Source organism: Xiphophorus maculatus, chromosome 4 (assembly GCF_002775205.1).
Source record: "Xiphophorus maculatus strain JP 163 A chromosome 4, X_maculatus-5.0-male, whole genome shotgun sequence".
NCBI classification, from domain to species: domain Eukaryota; kingdom Metazoa; phylum Chordata; class Actinopteri; order Cyprinodontiformes; family Poeciliidae; genus Xiphophorus; species Xiphophorus maculatus.
In genome coordinates, this window is record NC_036446.1 from 29873149 (window position 1) to 29898587 (window position 25439).

Consider the following 25439-nt stretch of genomic DNA (forward strand, 5'->3'; position numbering starts at 1 on the left):
TTTACACGACGTTTTACCAAAATGAATATTGTTTCCCCCCCAGAGAAGACAGTCGCTTTGATGCAGCGGTGAACTGGAGCCGAACCGAACCGGTGAACTGAAACCGAACCGTCCAGATGAACGAATCACAGCGTACCGCGTCCAGGAAGGCAAAATATCATAAACAGTCGACCACGGCTGTCAAATGAACTTTGACAGAAAAACCACGACCTGACATGACGCAGCAGCTTTTTATGAAAATACACACAAAAAAAGAACAGTGCTTTGAAAAAGTATTCATATTCGTTTTTACAGGTTTATTTGTTCACCCATAGAGTAAGCCTCTCCATGTGTGGCTTAAAGGTAACGCACTTAAAGGTAGCACACTTTCCAGATTTTGATTTGTAAAGCCATTTCCTTTCCACTTCAAAAGCAATTTGTTGCAAATTCCAGTACAGTGGTTGAATGACTGACAAAATGTGAAAATGTTCAAGAGCAGTGGTCCCCAACCTTTTTAGTACCGCGGACCGGTTAAGGCTTCGCAAATTTTCTGCGGACCGGGGGGTACGGGGTTGCCCGTCTGGAAAAGAAAGCAGGGGGGTGCGCGCGTTGGGAGGAGACCGGAAACCGATGCTGTTTGTGGGCTCAATGTTGCCGCGCAAGACGTAACCGACAGAATCCGGTTAAAGGATTTTCAAAAGACAAGATCCTCCAGACTCGATACATAACATGGAAATATTTAATTATTTCTTGCGCGGCCCGGTACCAATTGGTCCACGGACCAGTACCGGTCCGCGGCCCGGGGGTTGGGGACCACTGTTCAAGAGGTATGAATAGGCTGTGGATGAAGGTAGCATGGGACATTCAGCAAGCTGGATAAGAAAAAACTGAAAGTTTCATTTAAGAACCCGCATTAAGCTCCTAACAATGTCTCTTGCTTTCCTGGACAAAGTTAAACCATTCCTTCTTTTTACTGCAAAAATATTGGCGCGATAGTTCAACAGGTAAGTAGAAAAACTACATTTACAATCTATAGTAGTCCAGCCGCAAGTAGAAGCGGCTCTTGCCAGCGAAAAATGGCGTTTACAAAACGCGCCAAAGACACGAGCAGAAAAGGGAAGATAGTCACACAAGTCTTAACCGAAAACTGAAAAATAGAGTTATTTTCTTTATTGTCTCATATTAGAAAAAAAACTTTCATGATTTCCTCGAGCAGTTCCACGAACAGAGCGTAGTGAGAAGTTGGTATCGGATCCGTAGCGATCGTCTCCATTGTCTTCACAATCATTGCGGATACTCGCATAGAGAAAGTTTGGATTATTCAAGCAAAAGAACATTTAACGTGGCTGCGCACATTTACAGGCAACATCCGGGGTCTTTGACCTCTGCATCCACCCCAGTTTGGGTATTTAAAAACTCATGACTTGGCAAATAAGAAATGCCACCCAAAAATCTGAGCTGTATCCAAAAACGGGTTGAACATTTCTTTGCCAGCAGAAAACGCAGGAGAAATCTTTCAAGCTGAAACTGTTGCCTGCTTTTTTGATATTTCACAAAATAAGTTAAAATAAGTTTCATTTAAAAAAAATTATTAGTGTTTTATATATTTAATATATAAGCCTTGTAGCAAGATTAGTACAAAGTTCAAAACCAGGAGGAAACAGCTGTTTAGTCTTTTTTTTTTTTACCAATTGCTAAATGTGCTAAACTAACTGCTTCCCTGCTTAGGCCAAGTTCTAGGAGGTAAAAGAACATCTTGAGGAACCTCACTTAAATGTTAAATATGAAACCTGAAGCAAGCTTTTAGTTTAACCTAACAGAGAATGAAAACAGAAAGAAGCAGCAAAATGTATCCCTTCCTCCAATTATCAATGTTTGCGCTAAGCTAACTTGCTAATGTACACTGCACACATTTAAGAAAAATATTGATATTGACTAATGTTGATAGATATTATAACCGCAAGTATCGAATTCAACGCATTGTCCAAAAAAAAGAGCAAACCACTGCAAATCTAGCATTTTCTGTTTCCAGTCTGTATGCTAAGCTAGCTAACTGCCGGCTAACAGCCATTAAACTATAAATGTGTTGTGGCTGCAGCGTTCATGTTGGCTAATTCAGTTCAAGGAGACAGAGTATTTAAAAAATATATAAAACCAACTAATTAATTTGTGTCGAACGGTACAGTAAGGTGATTCGGGTTAGTCATGGTATCAGTGCTGGTATCCAGGTAAACCAAGGTCTTTAAAAAGTTTCCGTTTCAAAATCTTCCATCATGCCATCAGCACTTTCTTTAATAAAGAAAAGAAAAGTGCTGGAGTGACCAGAATTTTCTCTGGTTACGTCAAGCATAGAGTATAGCGCTCCCCTTCTGTTCACCTGTTGCTTGCGCACTGCCACTGAGCTGGCTTGAAAAGGCTCTTGTCCTTTCCTCATGGTCACAAGAAAGACAAATTCGGCTGAAATATATATATTTTTTTCCAATTATAGAAAACGTTGAAAACAAATCCTGCCTTTGAAACTAAAGGGAGTTCCATCCATCACTAGTAGGCTGACGTAAAACAACCGTACAGTCGTACATGTCTGTCGAGTAGCTAACTGGAGGCTAGCTAACCAAACACATATCCTGATTAACTAAATTAACAGTTATTAACCAGCTGGTTATGCAATGTTCTCTTGTGAGCTACAACTAAATTCTGAGGCTGTTTATTCCACAGTTCAGCTGAAGATGGCGCGTCACGAAGCAGCAATAAATAAACATCAAACATAATTATGCTAACAACAATCAACATCATGAGAAAGCGAGACCAGTGGCAGGACTAACCTGGATGTGAGAATGAAACTAAGCAGGTAAGTAACAACTGTCTTTTTGCTTTGATTGAGTAATCGATTAAAACAACGGTTCACCTTTTCAATAAATAAACAGAAGCAATTAAATATCTCCACCTAACATTCCTGAACGTGGCAGACTGGGACCAAATGTTAAAAATTTTGGTAAAACATCATCTTGTAGGAGAGGGAGGGGAAGAAGTTTGTCCATAGGCTTCCACGGCTCACAGTCAGTAGCGGTGTGTAATGGCTCTGGGTAGCAACACGAAGCTGTTTGTGGCTTGCTCAGAAGATTTAGTTTTTAATGTGTTGGCCTAAGCAGGTTGATCAGAGTTGTTCCAATCCTCAGTGAGCTTCACAAGGAAAAGAACAACACACGTTGCTGGTTTTATTCACATCAGGATAGAGTAGTAAGCAGTCAGAATATGAGCCGTCAGTGAAAAGGAAAGGTCTCAGACACATTAGAAGGACACTTGATTGGAGCGTTATCTGGTCTTCCCCCATTGAGAGCTTTTCGTGTTTCATGGCACTTCCCTCCCTGAGTCTTCATCTTCCTCGCTGTGTGGAACCCGCTGAGTCAGCTTGCTCCATCTCCGTTCACCTCGCTCCTTTCCTCACTTGGCACATCCCCGGAGAAATCGCCGTCAAATTCCTCTCCTTCCACTAACGGAGGCACGATCTCAGAGGGTGACGTCACCGCTGACCCCAGGGGGTGACGTCGCTCCGACTGCGTCAAGAAGCTGCTTTCCAGCGCAGGAGGAGACACGGGAGAAAACGGCCCCACGGGCGAGTAGCGTTTTAAGGAAACGCCCTTTAGGTTAATTGCGAGTTCCAGAACCAGTTTCTTTGATGGCCGGCGACGGCAGGGGGGAGCAGCGGTCGCCTGAGGGGCGGCCGGGTCTGACCGGGGAACCCCGCCGATGGGCGACGGCGCCTCCGAGTCGGAACTGTTCACCGAGTGCGGGGACAGCGGCGACGCGGGGCTCTCAGGCACACTAGCCTGGAGGTCGACCGCAGCCGAGCACGAGCCTCCATCTTCAGCCGCGTCTCGCGCCGCGCCCAGGGGCCCCTCCTCCCTCACGGTGTGGTAGCTGTGGAGCCCCAGCGTGACCTGCGCGGGTTCGGCAGGATCCAGAAGGGCGGCGTGGGCCCTGGCTCGACCCGCGGGGCGGAACAGCCGGCTCCACAGCTGGCCGAGGCGCCGGCGGGAGGAGGAAGAGGAGAAGCGGCGGGCCGAGTGACGCCTGATCTGCCTGCGCATCGCCAGCCGCAGGTTCTGGAGCATCGACGCCTGAATGCAGGGCGGGAACGGAAATAAAGGTTACGTCTGGTGCTGTGTCACCGTACAGTTCCTCGACGCAGACCCCATATGGTGTTACCTGGGTGGGGTTGTAGGCTGGGAAATCCTCCACCGGGGGGATGAGACCCTGGGCTATCAGCTGGCCGTAGGAAGGGGGGGCTTCCCTCTGAACAAACTCTGCCTCCATGCGAGTCATCTGAGTCTCAAACGCTCTGCAATTAGAGCAACAGTGAGAAACGAGACAACCTGTTTATTATATTAATTATTATTATTATTTAATTATTATCATTTCTTATTTCCACCAGCTCCAGTTAAAAGTATTAGACTCAATCAGGCGTTCCTGTGAGCTTCTGCCAAGAAGAAAACATGTTGTACTAAAAAATAAATAAAGACTAAAAGCATCAACACTGGTGCTATTCCTTACATAAGTATTCATTCACCTTTGACCTTTTCTTCACTTTGGTTCATTACAACCACATACGTAGGTCAGGACATGTTTGATGAAATGTTATGAAGGGTCAATGATGAAATGTTTTAACATAAAATTATCTGTTGCATCCATGCAGTCCATCCAGTGGTGACCTCAAATGGGGGTCATGACCCTCTCTTGAAACACCGGCTCCCCCAGAGAATCAGATTAAAAAAAAAACATTTCTTCATCAATGAAGACACAAACTTAAAACCCAATAAACAAATAATTTGACACCATTTTCAACAAATATAACAACGGCAAAATAATGCAAGTTTACCCTTTCGAAGATCAATAAACTTTAATTTCTAAAGGACGTTTAACGCTGGAACTGGAAGACATTTTAAATATCCTAAATAAATAAACAAAACAACATATAAAATGGACACTGAGGTCTCTAAACAAAATTTGACCTTCAAAAAAGGGCAAATATTTTGAAATTTGGGCTACAATACGACCAGCCCTTTGAAAACAAAGGGCTGGTCGTATTGTAGCCCAAAGCACCAGACAGGGTTTGGTAGAAAAACAAACCATCGTGCAAATGGAAACTATTCAGCTGGTTTTCATTTATCGCCCAATTAATCGTTTCACCGCTTAGGATTGCCAGATCTCTCACCTGTACTCTCGGTTCCTCAGCGAGTGCAGCTTGAGGGCGCAGCCGAGAGCGATGACCAGCAGCAGGCTGCAGACCAGGCTGCCGATCAGCGCCGCCGTGATCACCTTGCGGGGCACGGCGGCCAGGCAGTCCCTCTCGTCGCTGCCGTCCAGGCAGTCCTCCTGGCCGTCGCAGCGCCACGTCTCGAAGATGCACAGGTTGGTGCCGCAGTGGAAGTTTCCAGGCTGGCAGTCGTAGCAGTTCTTCTCGTCCGAGCCGTCCGGACACCTCTTCTGGTTGTTGCAGCGCTCGGACGCCGCGTAGCACGCGCCGCCGCCACCACCGCCTCCCTCGCACGGGAACTCCCCGTCCGGGCACACGGCGCAGGCCTCCTCGTCGCGGCCCGACGGGCAGTGCCAGTACCCGTCGCAGCGCTGGTGGTCGGAGTAGCAGCCCTGCTCGCTGCCGCACGGGTGCTCTCCGGGGAAACAGTAACCTTTGACCTGTGAGGTGGAGGAAAGGATACGACATCAAATAAATGTATAGGCTTTTCTTGGCTACACCGAAACAGGTCGTCATGACAACTGTGGCCCCAGAAAATTTTTTTATAGGGGTGGACACAGATATACAGTATATGTATATAACTTTATTTATTTCATAACTTAATTGATTATTATACTGTGGAAGTTATATTTAAAATGCATAACAGTATTTTACTAACACATTGGCAAAAAAAAGATTTATTAAGAAAGATAACATAAAGTATAAGATTATGATTTGGGAGCATCAGGGATTTAAAATAAATAAATAAATAAAACAACTAAACAAACAAATCTAATTATTCTTAATTTCTTGTGGTATAGCAAATTGACCTTTGAGAGGAAGGGGTAGAATACATAAGATTATTTTCTCATTTTTAGCTCAAACTTTTGTTTCTATCAACATGTGACATGTTCATTTTTAGACTGAATTAAATAAACTAACAAATAAATACAAATCCGTGGAACAATCTGTCTAAAAGAAACCAATGAGAGAAGATCAAATTTTACTTTCAAGAAAATAAAAAATAATAGGCTATCAAGGTGTAATGAAGTACATTCACTTAGTAAAATCAATATACTTCCTTTTTATGTACATTACCTGCTTTGTGTTTAAAGATGTATCTATATTGATGGTTGATTGATGCTTACTTGCGTAAGGTGTAGCAAATTGACTTTTGAGAGAAGGGATTTAGATTATATATCAAAATCCAAATGTTGTTTATATCAACACCATTTTAAACTGTAAAGGAATTAAATAAATAAATAATAAATTTATTTAGTTGGGGGTAAGGGTTCATGGCCCCCACTAGTCACCCTCTTAGGGGCGCCACTGTGTCATGCTTAGGAACGTCGAAGCACCTGATAGGTGGCGTTAAAGCCTCGCCCGGGACTGTGAGGCTGCGCCATGTACAGGACACTCATCTGACCCCGGCTGGACTCCAGCAGCGCTGGCCGCCGGTTGTTGTGATGCGACAGCACCTGCAAGAGATGCTCCGCCCGCTGCAGCAGGCCGTCGTAGACGTGGAGGGAATCCCCGGGCCCCAGCTGCAGGTCCAGCTGCAGCACGATGGGCTTGGGGTCCTGGGTGTCCAGCAGCCAGGAGCACCTCAGCTCGGTGACGGAGCTCCGGTCAGCGTGGAAGAAGTCCGGGGAGGCAAAGGAGCCGTAGAAGTTCCCCAGTCGCTTGCCGCAGGTGGTGTCCGGACAGCGCAGCTCGTCGCTCCCGTCGCGGCAGTCTCGGTCCCCGTTGCAGCGAAGCGCTGCGGGCAGGCAGCGGGTGGTCTGGGCCTCGGTGCACGGCAGGGAGCCTGGGGGGCAGAGGCTGGGGAGGGGCTCGGTGGGAAGCGGGAAGCAGCCATGTTCATCTGTGGCGTCGCCGCACTCGTCCTGGCCGTTGCACTTCCAGGAGCGAGGGAGACACTTCCCGTTCCCGCACAGGAACTCGTCTGACTGGCAGCTGCTCTGACCGAGGTGACCTGCAGGGGGCAGAAACCCAGGCGGAGTCCAGCTGTGTGTAAAAACCAGACCGTTGTTCTACACTTAGCTCCATCCAGACGGTCTGGGCTCTCGGGCTGCTCTCTGGAGACGTCCACTCTGTTCAGTCTGACATTTTACCCAAAAGCCAAAGTTTGGTCGTGACATATGTAGGCCGCCGGTTTGATGCTATAAAGCTTAAAGGACATTTTCTATGCTGTGAACAAACATTCTCCACTTGAAGAAACATAACTGACCTGTTCACTTCCTCCGCTGCCATTGCTAAAACTACAAGCAGCTAAAACTACAAGCAGACTACAATTCTAAATCAGAAAATCCACACTGAGGTTGGCAACTTCTGATTCTGTGTGCTGATTGGTTCGGTAGAAGAAAAAAAAATACTGTATGGAATCCAAGTAAACGAGAGAAAGCCCAGACTGTCTGTGAAGTGAGATTTTATCCAGCAGTGTCGGTGTGAATCCAGCCGCTCTGTGAAAGTTTCAGCGGTTTGTTGGAGAACATCAGAGGAAAACAACAGGACATGCAGAATAATTACAAACTTCTCGCCAATTTATATATACCAAATATATCATTCAAATTCATTAGGGCTGAAACGATTAATCAGATTCATGGCGATGAATTGGTTACTGAAATAATTATCAACTACTTCAGTGACTGATTAATCGTTAACTTGAGCATAAACACAAAAAAGGCCACTTGAAACCAGAACTCCTGAAGTGGCAGATTTAGCTTCACAGTTTACTATCCAAATAGTAATAGATGAACAAAAATAAAACATTATCCTTTGATAAAAATGATCGGCTATACCCTAAAAGAATGCTGTTATTTCATTTTTGACTCAATTAATCATCAGAATGATTGATAGATTACTCAAATAATCGCTAGTTGCAGAGAGGCACGTCAAGACGTTAGATATTTATTTAGGAAAACAGGCAACGATATCTTTCTAGTTTACACTTTTTATCACATAAAATCCCAAATGAAACACATTTAAGTTTCTGTTGTCATGTCTGACTGTGAAGTCATATATTTTATTATATTATATTTATTTATTTATCTTTTAAACTGGAGCGCAGAGAAAGTGTTCCCTTCTCACCTCTGATGTAGGAGAGACGGAAGCCCTGCGCCTGGCCCGCGCTGTTGCTCCCAGAGTGGAAGTAGAGCCAAACGCGCCCCCTGGTGGAAATAAAAGGAGGGGGCAGCACGGAACCGCAGAGCCTGGACTCCCCGCTGCGCGTCGGCGTCATCAGCAGCCAGTCCGCCGAGCATCCTCCCGACTCCATGAGGTCAAAGTTACGGAAGCTGGAGCCCAGGACGGATCGTGTTTTTGTTTGTTGTTTTTTTTTTTGCAGGGAAAAATTAAATGTTGCTGCGCATGTGCAGCAGCGACCCTACCTGATGGTGATCACTTCCCCCGGACTGCCCTGGATGTGCCAGCTGCAGTTGAGGCCAGGCGGGTAATTTAAGGGCCAGGCCGGGCTGTAGAGGACCCCCCTCCGCTCCGTGTGGACCTCCACCTGCTCTGTGCAGGCCGCTGCAACACACCAACACTCTGAACCATAAGCAGGAAATCATAATATAATATATATATTACGTGGCGCTATTTCCCTCCCGTTTGAAAATGAATTGTAAAATAGATTTTCTTATAAAGCAAAATGTCCTGCATGTGATCTAATTTCAAATTTAAAATATATGATAAGGATTAATTTAAATAAAAAAAAAACTGGCATAAATACAGAAAAAATATAACATTAAATATAATGAATAAAACCCTAAACTATTATTTTTAATGTGACATTTTTCTGTGACTGCTGCTTACCTCATCTATGCTTTACATATATTTCTTTTTAAAAATATCTATATTTTTGTTAAAATACACATTTTAGTCCTTGTACATATACACCTGCATCTTATGCTTTAAGACATATAACATACAAGCCAAAGTCTGATCAAAATAAAGTGAATTTTCTTTTAAATATATTCCTCTGTGCAGTAAATAGATTTAAATTCCTAATTTTAAGTAGATTCACTGAAGAAAATAATAATTTCAATGATGCCCTAATGTGCTCAGATGTGCCTACAAATATTTGAAACTAAATATTTTCACATTTTAAAAACCAACATGATCCTACAGATTTTGGGGACAACTGATGAAATGCTGCAAAACAAAACAAAACAAAACAAAAAAACTCAAATTTTACCAAGTATTTTTGTTCTAGTTTCTTGTGCAAACATCTCAGTACACTTTCAATAAAGCAAAACCGATTTACAAAAAACTTTTCAGAAAGACATAGCAGCTTGTTTTAAATAATTTCTTAATATTGATATAAAGAAGTAGGAGTGTCACCGGCAGATTATTTCTCCTGTAGCAGGAAAAACGTCTTGCTGTAAGTGAAATGCTGTGCAAAAAAAAATTGTTTTTTTATCAATAGTAAAGAATTGTTGACTTGAAACAAGTTAGTTTTAAGATATTCACACCAGAAACTAAACCAAAAACACTTGGTAAGATTTTTATTTGATTTTTATGCAGTGAATGTAGATCGAAAGAGATCCAGAAGGAGTTAAAGCGGCAACCAAGGCAACGGCATCTCTGTAGCCGTGGAGCCGTTGCTCCAGGGAGCAGCGCCGCCGTCAGGATGAGGCGGCGAGCTTTAGCAGCCGCAGTCAGGGATCCTGATGCTCCTTCAATAAACAGACGCCTCAGGATCAACCCGCCTTTCCTGAAAACCTCCCTCAGTTAGGTTTTCAGGGTCAGGGTCAGGGTCAGGGTCAGGGTGATTACCCACCACTTTAAAATCAACTTCTGTTTCTCTCGAGACGTCCGGTGCGGCACGTAGAGCTGATGTTGGCAGACTTGGAAACTAATCTGGCTGAAAGCTTCTGAGCCACAACTGGAGATGTTGATCGGAGAATATTTATGTCTGCGATAAAAAAAACAACCCAGAGACGAACTGGGTTCTGCTGAGGGTGTGAGCTTGTTTTTTTTTAAGCCTTTCACACTTTATCAGTGAATCAGCAGCAGAGTGAAGCAAGAGGTGGGGGGGGGGGCATCATTAAAAGCTAAGTGATGGATATCGACTAACACAACGTGTCTGGCCGCGCATCGAACAGGGCTGCAGAATGTTTCTGTTGCCGCAGCAACCCTGGACTCCTGCTCCCTCCGTCCGCTTCATGTCACACCGACTGACCGTCCTGCAGAGCGGCGGGGGGAAGGAGGATTTGGAGCTCGGCTTTGCGACGGCCTAGTCAAAGTCCGGACAGGAAGCGGGAACGAAACGCTGCGACTGGATCGTAACAAAGCTATGCAGAAACGAATCGAGGGGAAACTTGGGAACTGTTTTATGTACAGTACGTAATGTTCTTGTTTCTGAACATGAGAAAAGAAATTATAAACTTGTATGGTGATATAAATTCTAATATTCTTCAAAACCTAAAACTATCACACTATTCTTTTTTTTATTCAATATGGCCTTGAAGTACAGTTTGTTGTTTGCAAGAAAATTAAATAACAAACATTTTATCTTTTTAATGTTTGATTTTATTTCTTATTTGCATTTGTAACTATGTTTGTTTCCTAAGTAGAGCCTCAGGGTGGAGGTGTTTCTATTTTTAATAATCCAACGCAGCGCTGGCTCACGGTCATAATCAGCATAAATATATTACAGTTTGGTGATATTAAGCCACTCCAAAAACGGAGAATCGGTTGGTCTTCTGGCATAAACCTGGATTTAAATCAGAACAGGGTCGAGGTCAGGGTCAGGGTCAGGGTCAGGGTCGGGATAAAGGTGAGCCCAACACCCAAAACAACTACACTAGCTGTGAGGCATAGTGGTGGCTGCATTATGCTCAGGGTCAGGCTGGTTTTGGATTAAAGCAGGCTGATAACTGGCCAGTTGCCAACTTAGCGATTTTGTTGCGACATTTAGTGACTTTTCAGACAAAAACAACAACAGCAACATAAAAACCTCAGCGAAAATCGGCTTTTTAAGGAAAAGGTTCAGTCGGTGCACCCCAACTCTATTGAAACTTTAACTGTGCTTTAAACAAACAAACAAACAAACAAAATTGCATTTGATTATTTAATCCAAAATAGATCCGAACTTGTGCCTCTGACTCTTGTTTTTAATCATAAATTCCAGCTGTGTCTGGTAGTTTCAGTTTAAACCGTCATTAAAGTCCCACAAATGAAGCCGATGATGATGATGATGATGATGATGATGATGATGAGTGTCTGCAGACTGTCTGTCTGCAACTAGGAAGGTGTGTGAATCACTTATCTCAGTATCACACAGAGACCTGTAAAGAGCATGTGTTGCAGCTTCAGCATCAACTCTATGGTCATTCCATTAAGGTGCAGAGACACAGAGACGGGAGGAGGAGGAGGAGGAGGAGGAGGAGGAGGAGGAGGAGGAGGAGGAGGAGGAAGAAGAGTGGGGCTGCAGAGAGAGGCAGTGATGTAATGCCGATACCAGCATCACATTTGTGAAAGAGCATCCATGTTTCTACACTCGCCCTGATCATTTAGCCACCACAGATCAATGCTCCCGGCAGGATGACTGACACCGCTTCCTCCTCCAGATCACAACATGAAAACCTCTGACGGCTCAGCACCGTGTCGGCGGCAGGAACAATGCTGGCCCGGGTTTATTCAGGTTTATTCGGGTTTATTCAGGTGTGGTTAATGAGAAACGCATCAGAGGCGAATAAAAGCTAAAACTCGGGTTCATTAAGCCTCCATGAATGTAAGGAACACCGGTATAAAAACAGCGGGTCTGCGCTGATGGATGGATGGATGGATGGAGGGATTGTTGTTTTCTCACCTGCACAGAGCGGGACGCAGCGGCACCACAGCAGTCCGATCAGCGGCAGCAGCAGCAGCAGAGGCGGCGGAGGCGGAGGCGGGGGCGGCGGCTGTGTCGGCCCCATGGTCCGCTCAGGATCCGGGGCTCCGCATCGGGGACGCAGCGAGGCTCCAGCATCTGCTGTCAGCTCCGACACGCCGCCGGCGGCTCCGCGTTGGGAACGTGCATTGTGTCCTTTGCAGTCGGAGCAAAGCAGGGAGAGAAAGGCAGACAGCGCAAGTCACGCGGCTTCCGGTTGGACTCTTCAAAATAAAAGCAACACTGGAGGGGGAAAAGATATATTTCAAATTTTCAAATTAAGAGGCTGGATCATGGTGTTCTAACGCTGATGCTTTATTTGGGTACGGTGTCTGCTGTTTTATTTTAATTTCACTTCAAAGATACGTAGTTAAACTTCCAAAAGCCTTTGAACTTTTCCACATTTGTTCACTTTTATTTATTTATTTTTACAATTTTCGATAAATCATGATATAGTGTGGTGTAAACAGCTGTTATTTTTTATTTTAATTTTTCTCCTTTTTTAGCTTTACATCATGGTATAAAATACTAAAAAATACTTTAGTTTGTTGTAATATGACAAACGTGTGAAAGATCAATAAATGTTAATACTTTTGGAAGGCACTGTATCTATGCTGTATGAATGCATTGTTTTATGTGATCATTTATTGAAAATAACTTTAGTTCACGAATAAAGAGTGTACTTACATTTTTTTAAAAAAGTAACAGGATATTAAAATTCAAAAAATAAATTCATGCTCATTTAAGCCGAGTAAAACCGATGTGGACTAATTGTTTGTGACAAAATATGAAGATTTTATGAAAACATCAAGTCAAAAAAATGGCTCTAAAATGTTTGTTTGTTGAGCTCCCCATTAGCTTCAGCGGCATAACAAATATTAAAAAACAACATAAAAAAGACATTACGTTTACAAATAAATCATATTAATGTTGTTTCACATCAACAGTGAACGATTTGTTTTGAAAAAGAAGAAATCTTTGAACTTCCTCTGTGAAAGTGGTGATTTGACCCAAATAATGTGACATTTAAATGTTAAATATGTGAACTTAATTAAAAGAGAAGAGTTTCTTAATTTCTCTGGAGTTCTTATTTGTAAATGTCTTTGTTAACTTTCTAAGCTCTTTGCAGCTCTTTTTAACAGCATAAATTTTCAAACATATATTTAAATATAACTACTTATTGAGAAGCGCAATATAGGCCTACTAAAATTAACTTACCTTCGTCATTTGATTAAGGGCGGATTTATGTTGACAGTTTTGGCCCTCTCTACTTCCCCTACTGGTATTTAAAGGTTTACTGCATGTAGTTTTTTTAGTCGTCCAGAAGATGGCGCTGTTTGCCACTCCCTTTTTAAAGTAGTCCAGTCTGGTTCAGCACATATCCGATCACAACAATCCTTCGTAAACCAGCACGTTATCCACACACACCGGACACACCGACCCGCCAACACTCAAACCTGCTGATTCTGCCTTCCGCAGCAACAAGTAACAGAAATCTTTTATACAAGGTGTGTAAGGCACATTTCTCGGATTATCTTTCTGCAAAATCTACAAACTATAGTTCTTCTGAAATACATTTAAATTATTTTAGCATTTTCTTGGTATTTTTAAAGGATGCAGAAAGGTAAAATAAAAGCTATCAGCACCTTTAAATGGAAATTAAGACAAAAGGCACCGCTGGGATTCGAACCCAGGATCTCCTGTTTACTAGACAGGCGCTTTAACCAACTAAGCCACGGCGCCGCTGATGTCATGATAGGGAAAAGCCTTTATAACTATTATATTCACGGGATAATCAGTAGATGGAAATGAAAGAAAGTGGTGCTCTGTTCATAATTGTTGATGAGAGTTTGTCTTATATTGGAGAAATAAACACTTGCTTTTGAAATAACATTTTTCCACGGCAATTGGGTGAAAAATGGGTGGCCCTCGAGGAAGGAAGGCAGCAAATATCCTTCATGCTGGTTAAATTGCACATTATGCTCTGATTCCAAGTTGTTTCGAAGTGGACTGGAGACTTACAAAGAAGTGCAGAAAATTGTCTCATATATTTGAAAACCAGAAAGACATGAAAGAAAATGGAAAACTGTCATTCATGAATGGATCAAAGTACAGCCACAATCTCAGACTCTTTTCCAAGGTGGTCAAAGAAACTACAGTAGCAGTTAAGAGTATGAATGAAGCTAAAATGAACATGCACCACTTAAAACATACCAACAAAAATAAATGTAAATATTTGAGAAACAATTGCACAAATCAAGTAAGACTACTACAAACATTTTGCAGCATGAAATCCACATTACAATAAAACACTCATCTTAAAATGATGGTTACCTCCTTTTCTAATCTATCTCAGGATTCCAGCTGCATTTGCACAAAATACTAAGTACTTAAAAAAAATGGTGCTTATTTGAAACCAAAAATGATGAAATGGAAATGAATGTTTTATCGCAGTACATTTGATTGATAAATCAAGGCTACATTTGGAGAGCAGGGGAGTATAAAGTGTGCCAGATGGACACTTTTTCAACTTTTAGGGCAATTTTTTTGTGAACAGATGAAGTCGTCTTAAAAATTGATTCCCATTTATTAAAGTTCTTACATTCGTATTAATTTTGGAGTAACTAGAATCACAATCATTGACCTACTTTTACTCAAAAGAAAAATTTTATAGCAAAAATAAGAAGATAAACTTCTAACATGTAGCAACTGTCTGTCTTATACTAAAGCACTGTTGCCTGACCTTTTAATGATTTTTTGGACTCTCACCCTCAGCTCTCAACAAACACATTTAGACTTGTGTAGAAAAATCTGACTATTTTAATTTAAATAAAAATTTCATTTTTCGTCAAGTTTATTATTGAGCAGATGAAATAAAAAAGGCACAAAAGTTTGTTTTGAAAATGTCAGTAAAAAAAAAAAAAAATTATATATATATATATATTTATATACAATTGTGTGATTTCAACTTAACGGTTTTGGCCATGATGGCAAAACGTTTGGACCCGGCTGTTATTGAGACAGACTGAGGAATTATGTCATCAGCTGGTGGCGCTCCAATGTTTTAAGTCCAAAGTCAGAACAGCGTCCATCTGGACACTTTGGATCACTTCATGCTTCCTTCTGCTGATGAACGTCATGGAGCTTATCTAGTTTTTTTTTTTTTTAAACAACCAACAAACTCAGCTCACCTCGGTTAATGTGAAAAACAAAATGACAGACGCTGTTCCCAGCCGGCTGACTTGTCTGTATTAATTTTTTTGTATTGGTCATAACAATTTGATTGTGTTGATCTTGTTCAAAATGAAGAGTCCAATGGAAATGTATCACCAGCCGAGTTCCCACTAGAAATGTGAGCAACACCTTGTTAAAATTCCACTAAACCGCAATGACCTTCAACTACTTCCTGTCTTCTTCTACATGGTTTGCATCTGATCATGTGACTCGTGTGATGTGAAAAAAAACTTAAGTTTGTTGTGGAAAAAAAACGCAAAACGTTGATCGAAAAACGCGTTTTTTCACATTTGCCGTGTTCCCGTTAATTTCACACTCATAGATCCATCACGCAGTGAGCAACATTCATTTATAATTGTGTAAGGAATCTATGAGGATTAATATAAATGAATAAATTAAGTGATGTTTGTGAGGATGTTCCAGAGGCTCAGATCTGCTTTAATGTTTCAGGACAATAACTAAGAATTACAATCGACAAGAATTGAGTTTAAACAGTAAAGAATGATTCAAAAAAATTGTTTGACGAGCTGCAAAGAACATAAATTCTTATTTTTCCAAAAACAATAACGAATGGCACCAAAGTTGGTATTTCAACAGTTTATTCAACAACTTCATAGACATTTCTTAAGAAGACTGCTGCTTTATTTTGTTTGGTAAGTGCAAGAACCAAAGCTTTTTACATGCAGATGGTCTCGGCACAGAAACAGACGATAGCTTGTTCTATTCTTCCCCGTTTCACTGATGATTTTTATTTTTTATTTTTCTTAAAAATTACAGCTCAAACTGCAGCTGTTGATGAAGCTCATCAACAACCACCGTAATGATATACACAACCAAATTTCTCAGTGAATTAAAGTGTAAAAAGAAAGAAAACATAAAAATCCTACAAACGAAAATAAAAAGGTAAAAATCAGAAACAAATTCCTACTAATGTCGCCGAGTGGATGAGTCCGTGAATCAACGAGAAATTATCTTTATGTCACACTGCTCAGCTGCTTTTTGTCTGTGTGCACATTGGTTAGTTCTTAAATTAATGTAAATACTATGAAACAAAAGAAAATATATATATATATATGCAAGTCACACACTCTGCAACCAAGAAGCGTTTTGTTTCTTCTTCTCCTTGGATCCTCCCATCAGATGAGAGGATCTGACTGGAACAGAGGAGGAAGAGGACAGGAAGGGGAAGTGGGCGGGGCGTCAAACTTATTTCCACAAATCTTCGTTCATATCTAGGTGCGGTGTACTATTCAGAGTTCCTCAGACAAAAGATCGGATGATTTTGAGGTGAGTGACGTTAGGGAACAGTTACAAGGTGCAGCCATGTTCTGGATCTGTGTCTGTGGAAACTACCTGGACGTTTCTTGGCTCCTTGTTCACTCTGCAACTTGCAGAACGAGGATGTTTGGGATTTTATGTATATATACATATAGAAAGACTTTATATATATATATATATATATGTATGTGTGTATGTCTGAGAAGCCGGATGGAGATTACTGGTGGGCACATTGCACGCCCTGCCCGTGGTGGCCGCTCTCGTCGTCGGAGCTGTCGTTGTACGCCTCCCTGCGGCCGCCGGACGACGAGCCCTGGCTGGCGTCGTAGTCCTGCAGGTCCACCTCCTCCGTTTCTCCGGCGATGATGGGGGGCTCCGACCGCGACGGCAGCATGTCCTCCAGCTCCTGTGAGGGGAAAAACGGGCGGGAGAGTTGACCTTAGTACTGAAATCTGGTGTGATTTACACAGCAACAACCGAGCCACTTCTGATACTAATACTGATATCTGAGGTGTAGTATTGGCCAATACGGTACAGAAAAACTGTTAATTTATTTATTTATTTTTTTTTTTTTACACAGAAATAAATTTATTTGCCAACTCTGCACCAGCATGGCTCATTTAAATACACCAATAGCTTCACGAGATTGGTCAAACAAGTAAAAACAACTTTAATTAGTTCAGTCAGTGCAGTTAGGAGTAGAACAGTTAATGTTAAATAAATAATAAAGAAACTAAAAACAATAGGTTGACTATTTTGGTCAAAAATGTAAAAATAAACTACAACAAATCTTTTAAATGGTTCAGAAAGTGCAATTAGAAATTCTAAAAAGATAATGTAAAATAAATAAAGCATGACATCGCTCAGAGCACAAAGCATAGAATTAGACTGAATAGATCTGCCCTTCAGGATCGAGATGTATCGTCACTGATGCTCGATCTAGAATTTTGTTTTCAATATCGAGATCGATACAGATACTGGTATCGGATCGGTGCATGTCTAGTTTTACAGCTCTGGCCTCTCTGGATTGTAAAAGAAATATTCTTATGATTAACAGGAAGTGGTTTTTATTTCCCAAAGAGCCTCATGAGGAACTGATTGTTGCTGATGTTCCATAAATGTTTTCAGAAACATCTTGAGTTACAAGAACATCCTGACATTATCTTTACATTAAGCCTGCGTTAGCTTAATGTAAAGATGTTGGGCGTTCTTGATTTTCTCTCTCACCAAAGCACTGCTAAATTCTCACTAAATAATGAGAGAATAGAAGAATAGAGCAGGACTGTTTACCAACTACTACAGTAGCTGGGAGACAGCTTGGTGCTCTACTGCCACCTTGTGGTAGTCCTTTAGTAGGACACCTTATGTCTAAAAAGAACAAGACTTATTAAAGGGACAGTTACAGAAACTTGTCATAATTCAGCAATTATTACTCAACTGTTATTTCCAACTCCTTGCTTGCTTATTGTGTTGACAGTAACAACTATCATTGTGGCTCAGAAAGGTTTAAATAAACTAAATCAGAAATTAACATTTTCTATCAGAACCATTTTTTGGGTAAGTTTTGCTCAGCTGTTGATTCCTGTCGGAGAAATGAAGGAGCTGTAACAAAAATGAGACGAGGCTTTTCTGAAAATAAATTCAAAAAAAGAAACTGATAGCAGAGATGACGTGTTAATAGAGGAACTTGTCCTACCACCAGCTTCTCTGGGCTGATCCAGTTGTTTTCAGGAAACTGGACATCAAACTTGATGAACAAATCTCCTTTCTCAAACGGGTTTCTGTACTGTGGCATGCCCTCTCCCCGCACCACTCTGACCGAGCCTGGAAACAACAAGATTGATATTAATATTAGCCACACCGCCCAGGAAATACGTGCTGCTACTCCATAGGACCAGTGATACGATGAGGTGTTGGGGCAATAGAGAGAAAAACTAAAGGAAGAGGAAACTTCTGCCAAAGAACTCAGAAAGTTTAGATTCATCTCAGACAGGAAAAAATAAATAAAAACTCTGAAATCTCAGAAATTCAAAAAAGAAAAGAAATTTTGACTTTTAAAACTCAGTTGTTTTTTTTCTAGAAAATTGTTGACTTTTAAAACTCAGAAATGTTCACGTTTTTGGCAGAAATTTACTCTCTTTTTAAATCTCCAACGGCTCTAATACACTAATGACAGAATTACTGAAAATGATGATGTATTTTTACAAGACGATCCATCTCATGTCTTCACTTATAGTTTTGCTTGAAGCAACATTTAGTCCTTCAACGCAGCATTAAACATTTCAAACAGAACTGGAGGACCAGAGAAGAAGAAATCTGACCTGGTTCAATGACTTTTCCTGCAGGATACTTGATGACAATCTGCCTCCCGTCTAAATGCTTCAGCATGAACTGGAAGCCGCACAGCGCCTCCACCAGGCCGATCTTATGGGTCATAGAGAGGTCGTTTCCTTCTCGTCTAAACGTCTGAAACGGAGAGAAGATGGAGATGTTGTGAAGCCCACAGAGCCCGGTTCTGATCAGGACTGGTTCCCTGTAGCAGTGGGAGGAACCGTGTTCAACTTGTTCAGGGAGAACTGGCACAACACGGCGCATTAGATCCAAACTTCTCATAAATGACTAAATATGGACAATTATTGGAAGATTTCCACGTGAAAATAAAGTTTATGGATATTATTTGGCGTCTCTTTTGTTTTGAAAGAACTAATGACCAAAACATTAGCTGCTCATTGGAATCTACTGATTTTTAGCCTTTTAAAACAGAGGAGGAAATAGCATTTCTTTTACACTATAAAGGCTGCAGGAAAGCGAGAGAGAGCAAGACTTGCAGCTTAGCTTTTCAGCTTTCAACATTAAACATTCTGGGATTAAGATTTTTTGGGAACTTTTTGGCAATTCGAGCTAAAGACTTACAACTCCCCCCACGCCCCCCCCAAAAAAACAAAAACCCACAACGATGCAGTGCTTGTTTTGCAGTGCTAGCTACACTGATTTCTAGTAGAAGATGGTAAAAGATGTATTTTGTAATTATCTCACCTTTGCTTTAAAATGTAAGCAAATCTGTTTTAAAAGAACTGGTCAGACACACATGTGACAACGTCCTGCTCATAGTAAGAGTCTTGTTTGATCATGATAGGAAGGCAAGAAAATGAAGTTTCTTAAAAATAGTGTCTTCTTTTGGTTATTGGAAATCAGCACCAGCAACTTGAAAAGTCAAAAACTAGAGGTTGGAAACTAATTTCTGACCTCTAGTTTACATGAATGATAGAATATGCATTTATGAACCTTTATGTGTATCTGCTTCAGAAGGACAGATGCAGACGCATAAAAAACTATTTGTGCGCAGAGCATCGGCCATGTTTCTAAACCAACACACCTCCAGAGAAACGGCCATGTGATCAAGTTTTTAAACAGATGCTTTGAAGTACAACATAAACAAAAATCTTACAGAATAATAATATTACTTGAAGAAGTTGGGTTTTACCTCGTGGTCCTTTTCCTGCAGAACCAGAACTATGTCTCCAGGCTCCACCCCCGGCGCCTGGTCGGCTTCTCCTCCAAAGGTGATCTTCTGCCCGTGTCTCATGCCTTTGTCTACGTGGACCTCCAGGATTTTCACCTCCTTCACCACTTTTTTGCCTTCACATTTTTTACAGCGGTCTTTCTCGTTGATGACTTCACCTGGAGCAGATCAAACACGCGGAACGAACTGTAACTCTGAGACGGCCGCAGGAACGCAGAAACACACACCGGGGCCGCCGTGGTCCTCACCTTCTCCGTTGCAATCGGTACACACAGACTGCATCTGTTGGACCATGCCTGGAGCCAGCTGTCTGATCATGATGCGCATGCCCCGCCCCCTGCAGGCCGTGCATTTCTGTACGGCGCCCGTCTTGCCTCCTTGTCTGAATCGATGAAAGAAGAAACAGGGCAACACCTCAGCAGGCGGCAACAAGAAAACAACAGAGGTGGAATAAAATCCAACTTACCCATTACAGGAACTACACAGTACATTCTTGCTGAGTTGTAGTTTTGTTGTTTTCCCATTATAAAGGTCATCCAGTGAGACCCTGAAGAAAACATGAGACATTAGCTGAGCTTACATGACAAATGAGGAAAGTTTAGTCAATATTCCACTAATGTCAAAAAAAAAAAAAATACATTCAGTCGCTGTGTTTCCATTAAATAATAAAGTAAATTAAAGTCACAACTGAACAAGTTTGTTCACTTAAGTCATTAAAAACATGTCACGGCATCATCCTCCAACTACTTCCTGTCGTCATCTTCTTCCTGGTTTGCGCCAATGGCAACATCTGGTTGTTGATCATGTGACGTGAAAAAAAAAAAAAGTGTATCCATTGCAGTTTTACGAAATAAACCAATTTTGACTCAACCGAAAAAAGATCCACCTTATCTTAGTGGCAAAACTTTGGATAGAAATAAAAAGTTTTTCTTTTTAAATTGCTGTGTTTCCATTAAACTAATTTATTTTCCAAACATCAAATTGCAAAATTAAATGGTCAACAAAAACACAGCTACTTAGCAACCTGGCTGTAGACATCACAGGACCACTGAGGGACGTGTAACCTACTTGAGCGGATGGACCATGTCCTCGCCTCTCCTGCGACCGCCGTTTCTGGAGCGCCCCGCCTGTCCGCCCATGAAGCCGAAGAGTCCGCCGCCGAAGATGTGGGAGAAGATGTCGTCCATCCCGGGGCCGCCCCCGCCTCCTTCCCGCAACCCCTGCTCTCCATACCGGTCGTACAGCTCCTTCTTCTCAGGGTTAGTGAGCACATCGTAGGCAAAGCTGATTTCTTTAAACTTGACGAAGAGAGAGAAAAAAGAACTTCAGCAAAAAACAAGAGTTTTGATGTAATCCAAAGAAAGGGACTGAGGCTGTAACTAAAAACATAACAGGATGGGATCAGCACCTCTACATTCTCTATAACAGAGAAAAGGACTAACAGTGGGAAGCAGAACATTTTTGAATTCAGAAAGCTACCAGAATGAGGTTAATGTTTGGACTACATCATTAAGATTACTGTAGTTACTCTAGAACCATCATCTCTGAGCAAATTTGAATAATTATTTTTTTTCTGTCAAATCATCTACATCAGGGGTCTCAAACTCCAGTCCTCAAGGGCCGCAGTCCTGCAACTTTTAGATGTGCCTCTGCTGCACCACCTGAACAGAATAATTAGGTCATTAAGGCTCTGGAGAACTGATCTACACAAGGAGGAGGAAATTAAGCCATTTCATTCCAGTGTTTTGTATCTGTGGCACATCTAAAAACTGCAGGACTGCGGCCCTCGAGGCCTGGAGTTTGAGACCCCTGATCTAAAGGATGATGAGGGCAAACAGAAGTTAATATAGCTTCCTGTGTTCTGTGCAAGAAAAGCAAACAGCAGCACTGTGGCCATAAATCAGCTCCATCAGATGCATGAAGCCAAACAAATTTTATTATAGCAGCTTAAATCAAAGACCGAAGTTATTTTTGACGTTTTATTCAGAATTAATCAATAAATCAACACAACTTGAGTTCAAACAGAACATCTGCTGCAGCCACGTTTCACACATCTTTCCTGACTGTTGGGCAGAGTTTCCCCCAGAGTATTTTAAGGTTGGCGGACCACCAGGCCTTAATACTCCCCCACCAGGCTAAGCATATTTTGTTTATAAATATTATAGGGGGTTTTATACACCAGTAACACATAGCAAAGACAAGTTAAAGAGTGTCTTTGGTGAAATTGTTGGAAGCAAAATGGCAACATAGTACGTTCAGGATGTGAACATGTAGGGAGAGTGAGGTCAGGAGTCTCTTTATTCTCCTGAACTCCATAACCACTGCCCGTCTTCACCAGTTTACAGGCTGACAACTTCAGCAAATAAAGTAACAAGTCATGGATAAAGAATCAAAAAACTTTAATTAGGATGAAACAATTGGACAATAAGCAAATGAGTACTGCTTATTTGAATGGGTTTTATTTTTACATTTGCCTTTTTTAAGACTTTATAGTTGGTGCTTATGTACAGTTAAAAACACACAATGCAAATGTAACTCAAGGTAAATTTGTTTTCTACTAAATGAGCTTCACTAATATTTATGTTTCCTATAAGAGAAGTTGAAGTATTTATTTGGTAAAACTTAAGCATTTTTCAGGATTTTATGTAATAGACCAACAAAAAATAGTCAATTAATGTGAAGTATTGTGAATTTGACAGGAAATTTCAAAATGTACTACAATAACATCTCCAAAAATTAAAGTAGAGATTTTCTGAGCCTGGAAAGAGTTTGGAGAGTTTCACAAGGAGTGAACTGAGGCTGGAGTCAGAGCAGCTAGAGACATAAAGTTGCTTCAGCCACATGAGCTACAAATTTAAAACGTAAATGTGTAAAGCCACTTCTTAACCAGAAACGACAAAAGCGTCTAATGAGAAACCTCGGCTTCTATTACGCCTCAGCAAAAACAGACAAACCGCCACGCTAAAGTGATGCAATAATTTATGCAAAAGGAGCCTCAACTATGTATTTAGTGCACAGTAATTAATAAACTTTTCAAAAATCTGACATTTTTGTTTGAAATATATATTTTTTTAATGAGCTCATGTAGTAATAATCAATAATCAAACATGCAAGAAAAAAAGGCTTATATTATTTCTTTCCATAAGTAATGAATCTATGCAACAAACAAGTTTCGCTTTCTGAAATGAGAGACAAATAAAATTCACCGTTTGGACCACTGTATGTCTTTATCTGCACATTTTGTCCCCCACAGTAATGAAGGAGGCCATCACCAAATGTTTACCTTGTCACCAGCGTTTGGGTTCTTGTCAGGGTGATACTCTTTTGCCAGTTTCCGGTATGCCTGGAAAGACAGAAGGAGAATTTGCCTGTGTAATTGTTGTTTCCTGTGTAACCTGGAACGTCCCACGAGAGGAACACCTGAAAGGCGCTTACTCGCTGTTTACGTAATCGCACGTGCCTGCGTAAAGAAACCAAACTGTTCCAACCGGCAAACGGACCCTATAACCTCAGTCTCTTGATTTTAAGAACACAACGATCCATTTCTGGCGCAGTTAAGGACACAACATTCTACTGTTCGGCTTTTATTTACTTAACTATACATACAAATCGACCTTCAGAATAAAACGGAACCCTCAAAATGTCTGACAACTTTACTGCTAACGAAAACCAGAATTTGCTAATTAGGATCCCTCGCTAACACCCAAAACACAGCAGTGCTGTACGGGCAGCAGTTTTTTATTTATTTAATTTTTTAAATACATACAAAAATACCTTCGGACGTCATGTTTAAGAAGGCAACGGAAAAACTTGGCACTATACGGAGAATAGCTAAATATCAAAAAACCGGAAACAAGCGACTTCGTCATAGCCATGCTAGTTAGCTTCCCTACAGAAAACGCAAAGCAGCATGACATGAGAAATGACGCCATCGAATCGGGACTTTGTGAGATATTAGAACAAATGTCTCTAAATACTCATTAAAAAGGGTACTCAGCGGTGGGTCGGTTAATTAAGAAACGCAGTTATTGGGCTATAAGCTGCTGTTCCTTTAGCTAGATCCTAGATTAGCGAAGCTAATAGGAACTTAACCCCGAGTTTTTTAAATCTATTATATACCCAATACCAATTGAATCTAAGTTAGTGCAGTGTTAATTAGCATAACATAAGATGGAATAAAATAATGTGTACATTACAGCCCTTTGACAAACGACGCTAAGTAAAATGCCACCGAGATTTAAGCTAAAGCTAACTTGAGGTCAACAGTTACATCAGTACAAGAAACGCTAAACTTTACATATTACCGTTTTAGATTTAATGTGTAAAATTTCTAACGAATACAAATAAACCGCCTGGAAGTGGCTACATTGGGACTGGTCTCTCCGCAATGTAAAGAATCTGTAATAATTAAAGTTTACAGTGGCATCGTCACATGAACTTTCAGGCCATTTAAAATGCTAGCACCGTTAGCATGCTAGGCTACCTCACAGCCAGCATTAGCTTAGCAAATCATTTCCTGGTTCGAGAAACGTGACGTTTTTCTAGAACTCTCAGCTCTAACTGTTTCTTCTCAGGTTGTTACAATTTTTTTTCTACTAACTTACCTTCTTGAGCTCATTTTCAGTTGCGGACGGAGACACTCCAAGAATGTCGTAGAGTCTTGTGTCGGCAACATTGGCCATGGTGTTGCTGGGGATGTTGCTTCTACAAGGAGGAGGATGGACAAAGAGAAGGAGCCGGTGGAAAATGGTTTGCTCGTCGTCTTCCTCAGTTTCCGGAATGTTAAAGTCTCTTCGTACGCACTGTCGCCCCCTCCTGGTCAGTATGCAGCTTAACAGCGGAATATTTGAGCCACATGTTGAAGTAAAATTTCTGGAAACCACGCAAAAAAAGAAAAAAAAGTAGACAAATGAATTTTTCTTTTTAGTGTATAAGCAACTCATTAAATAAATTCAACACTTTTTTTTCTCTAAAACTAAGTCATCAAGTTATTTATCTAAATGCGGTATTTTTTTTATAGGGTTGTCAATGGAAAATAACTATGCTTGTGCAAATCCACAACTAAAGGAAATTTACAGATTTAAATTAGTCTATCATTCATGTTAGACTAGTATGCAGGTAGAACCAACACATCTGAGATTCAAATTTAGGAATGGTCCTATACACCAAATAAAAACTGAATAAACTTGGCCTCAGTAAAAATCTGTGGCTACCCTGTAACCCTGTGGGAATTTCTTCTTTTTTTTTTTTTACATCACCAAATAATTTCTCTGGACTTTCAATTTAAAATTGGTAGACATGTTTTTTAAAAGAAATTC

At 41.2% G+C, this 25439-nt stretch overlaps 2 protein-coding genes and 1 non-coding gene across 3 annotated transcripts; all 3 read right to left on the reverse strand.

The window, feature by feature from the left end:
• Positions 1-743: 743 nt before the first annotated feature.
• Positions 744-13133, reverse strand: lrp3 (LDL receptor related protein 3). The gene is made up of 7 exons (XM_023332970.1): positions 12027-13133; positions 8602-8740; positions 8303-8508; positions 6571-7187; positions 5192-5673; positions 4186-4318; positions 744-4097 (listed from the first exon to the last, which is right to left on the reverse strand). Exons 1-7 carry the CDS (start codon positions 12130-12132, stop codon positions 3384-3386), a joined length of 2397 nt encoding a protein of 798 aa, XP_023188738.1. The 5' UTR covers positions 12133-13133; the 3' UTR covers positions 744-3383.
• A 622-nt stretch (positions 13134-13755) lies between these two features.
• trnat-agu lies at positions 13756-13829 on the reverse strand. Its single transcript has one exon. It is a non-coding gene; the product is annotated as a tRNA-Thr (tRNA).
• A 2073-nt stretch (positions 13830-15902) lies between these two features.
• dnaja2 (DnaJ heat shock protein family (Hsp40) member A2) lies at positions 15903-24866 on the reverse strand. The gene is made up of 9 exons (XM_005802499.2): positions 24726-24866; positions 23405-23464; positions 21190-21419; positions 20588-20668; positions 20370-20503; positions 20083-20279; positions 18920-19064; positions 18295-18422; positions 15903-17004 (listed from the first exon to the last, which is right to left on the reverse strand). Exons 1-9 carry the CDS (start codon positions 24801-24803, stop codon positions 16816-16818), a joined length of 1242 nt encoding a protein of 413 aa, XP_005802556.1. The 5' UTR covers positions 24804-24866; the 3' UTR covers positions 15903-16815.
• Between the last annotated feature and the right edge of the window lie 573 nt (positions 24867-25439).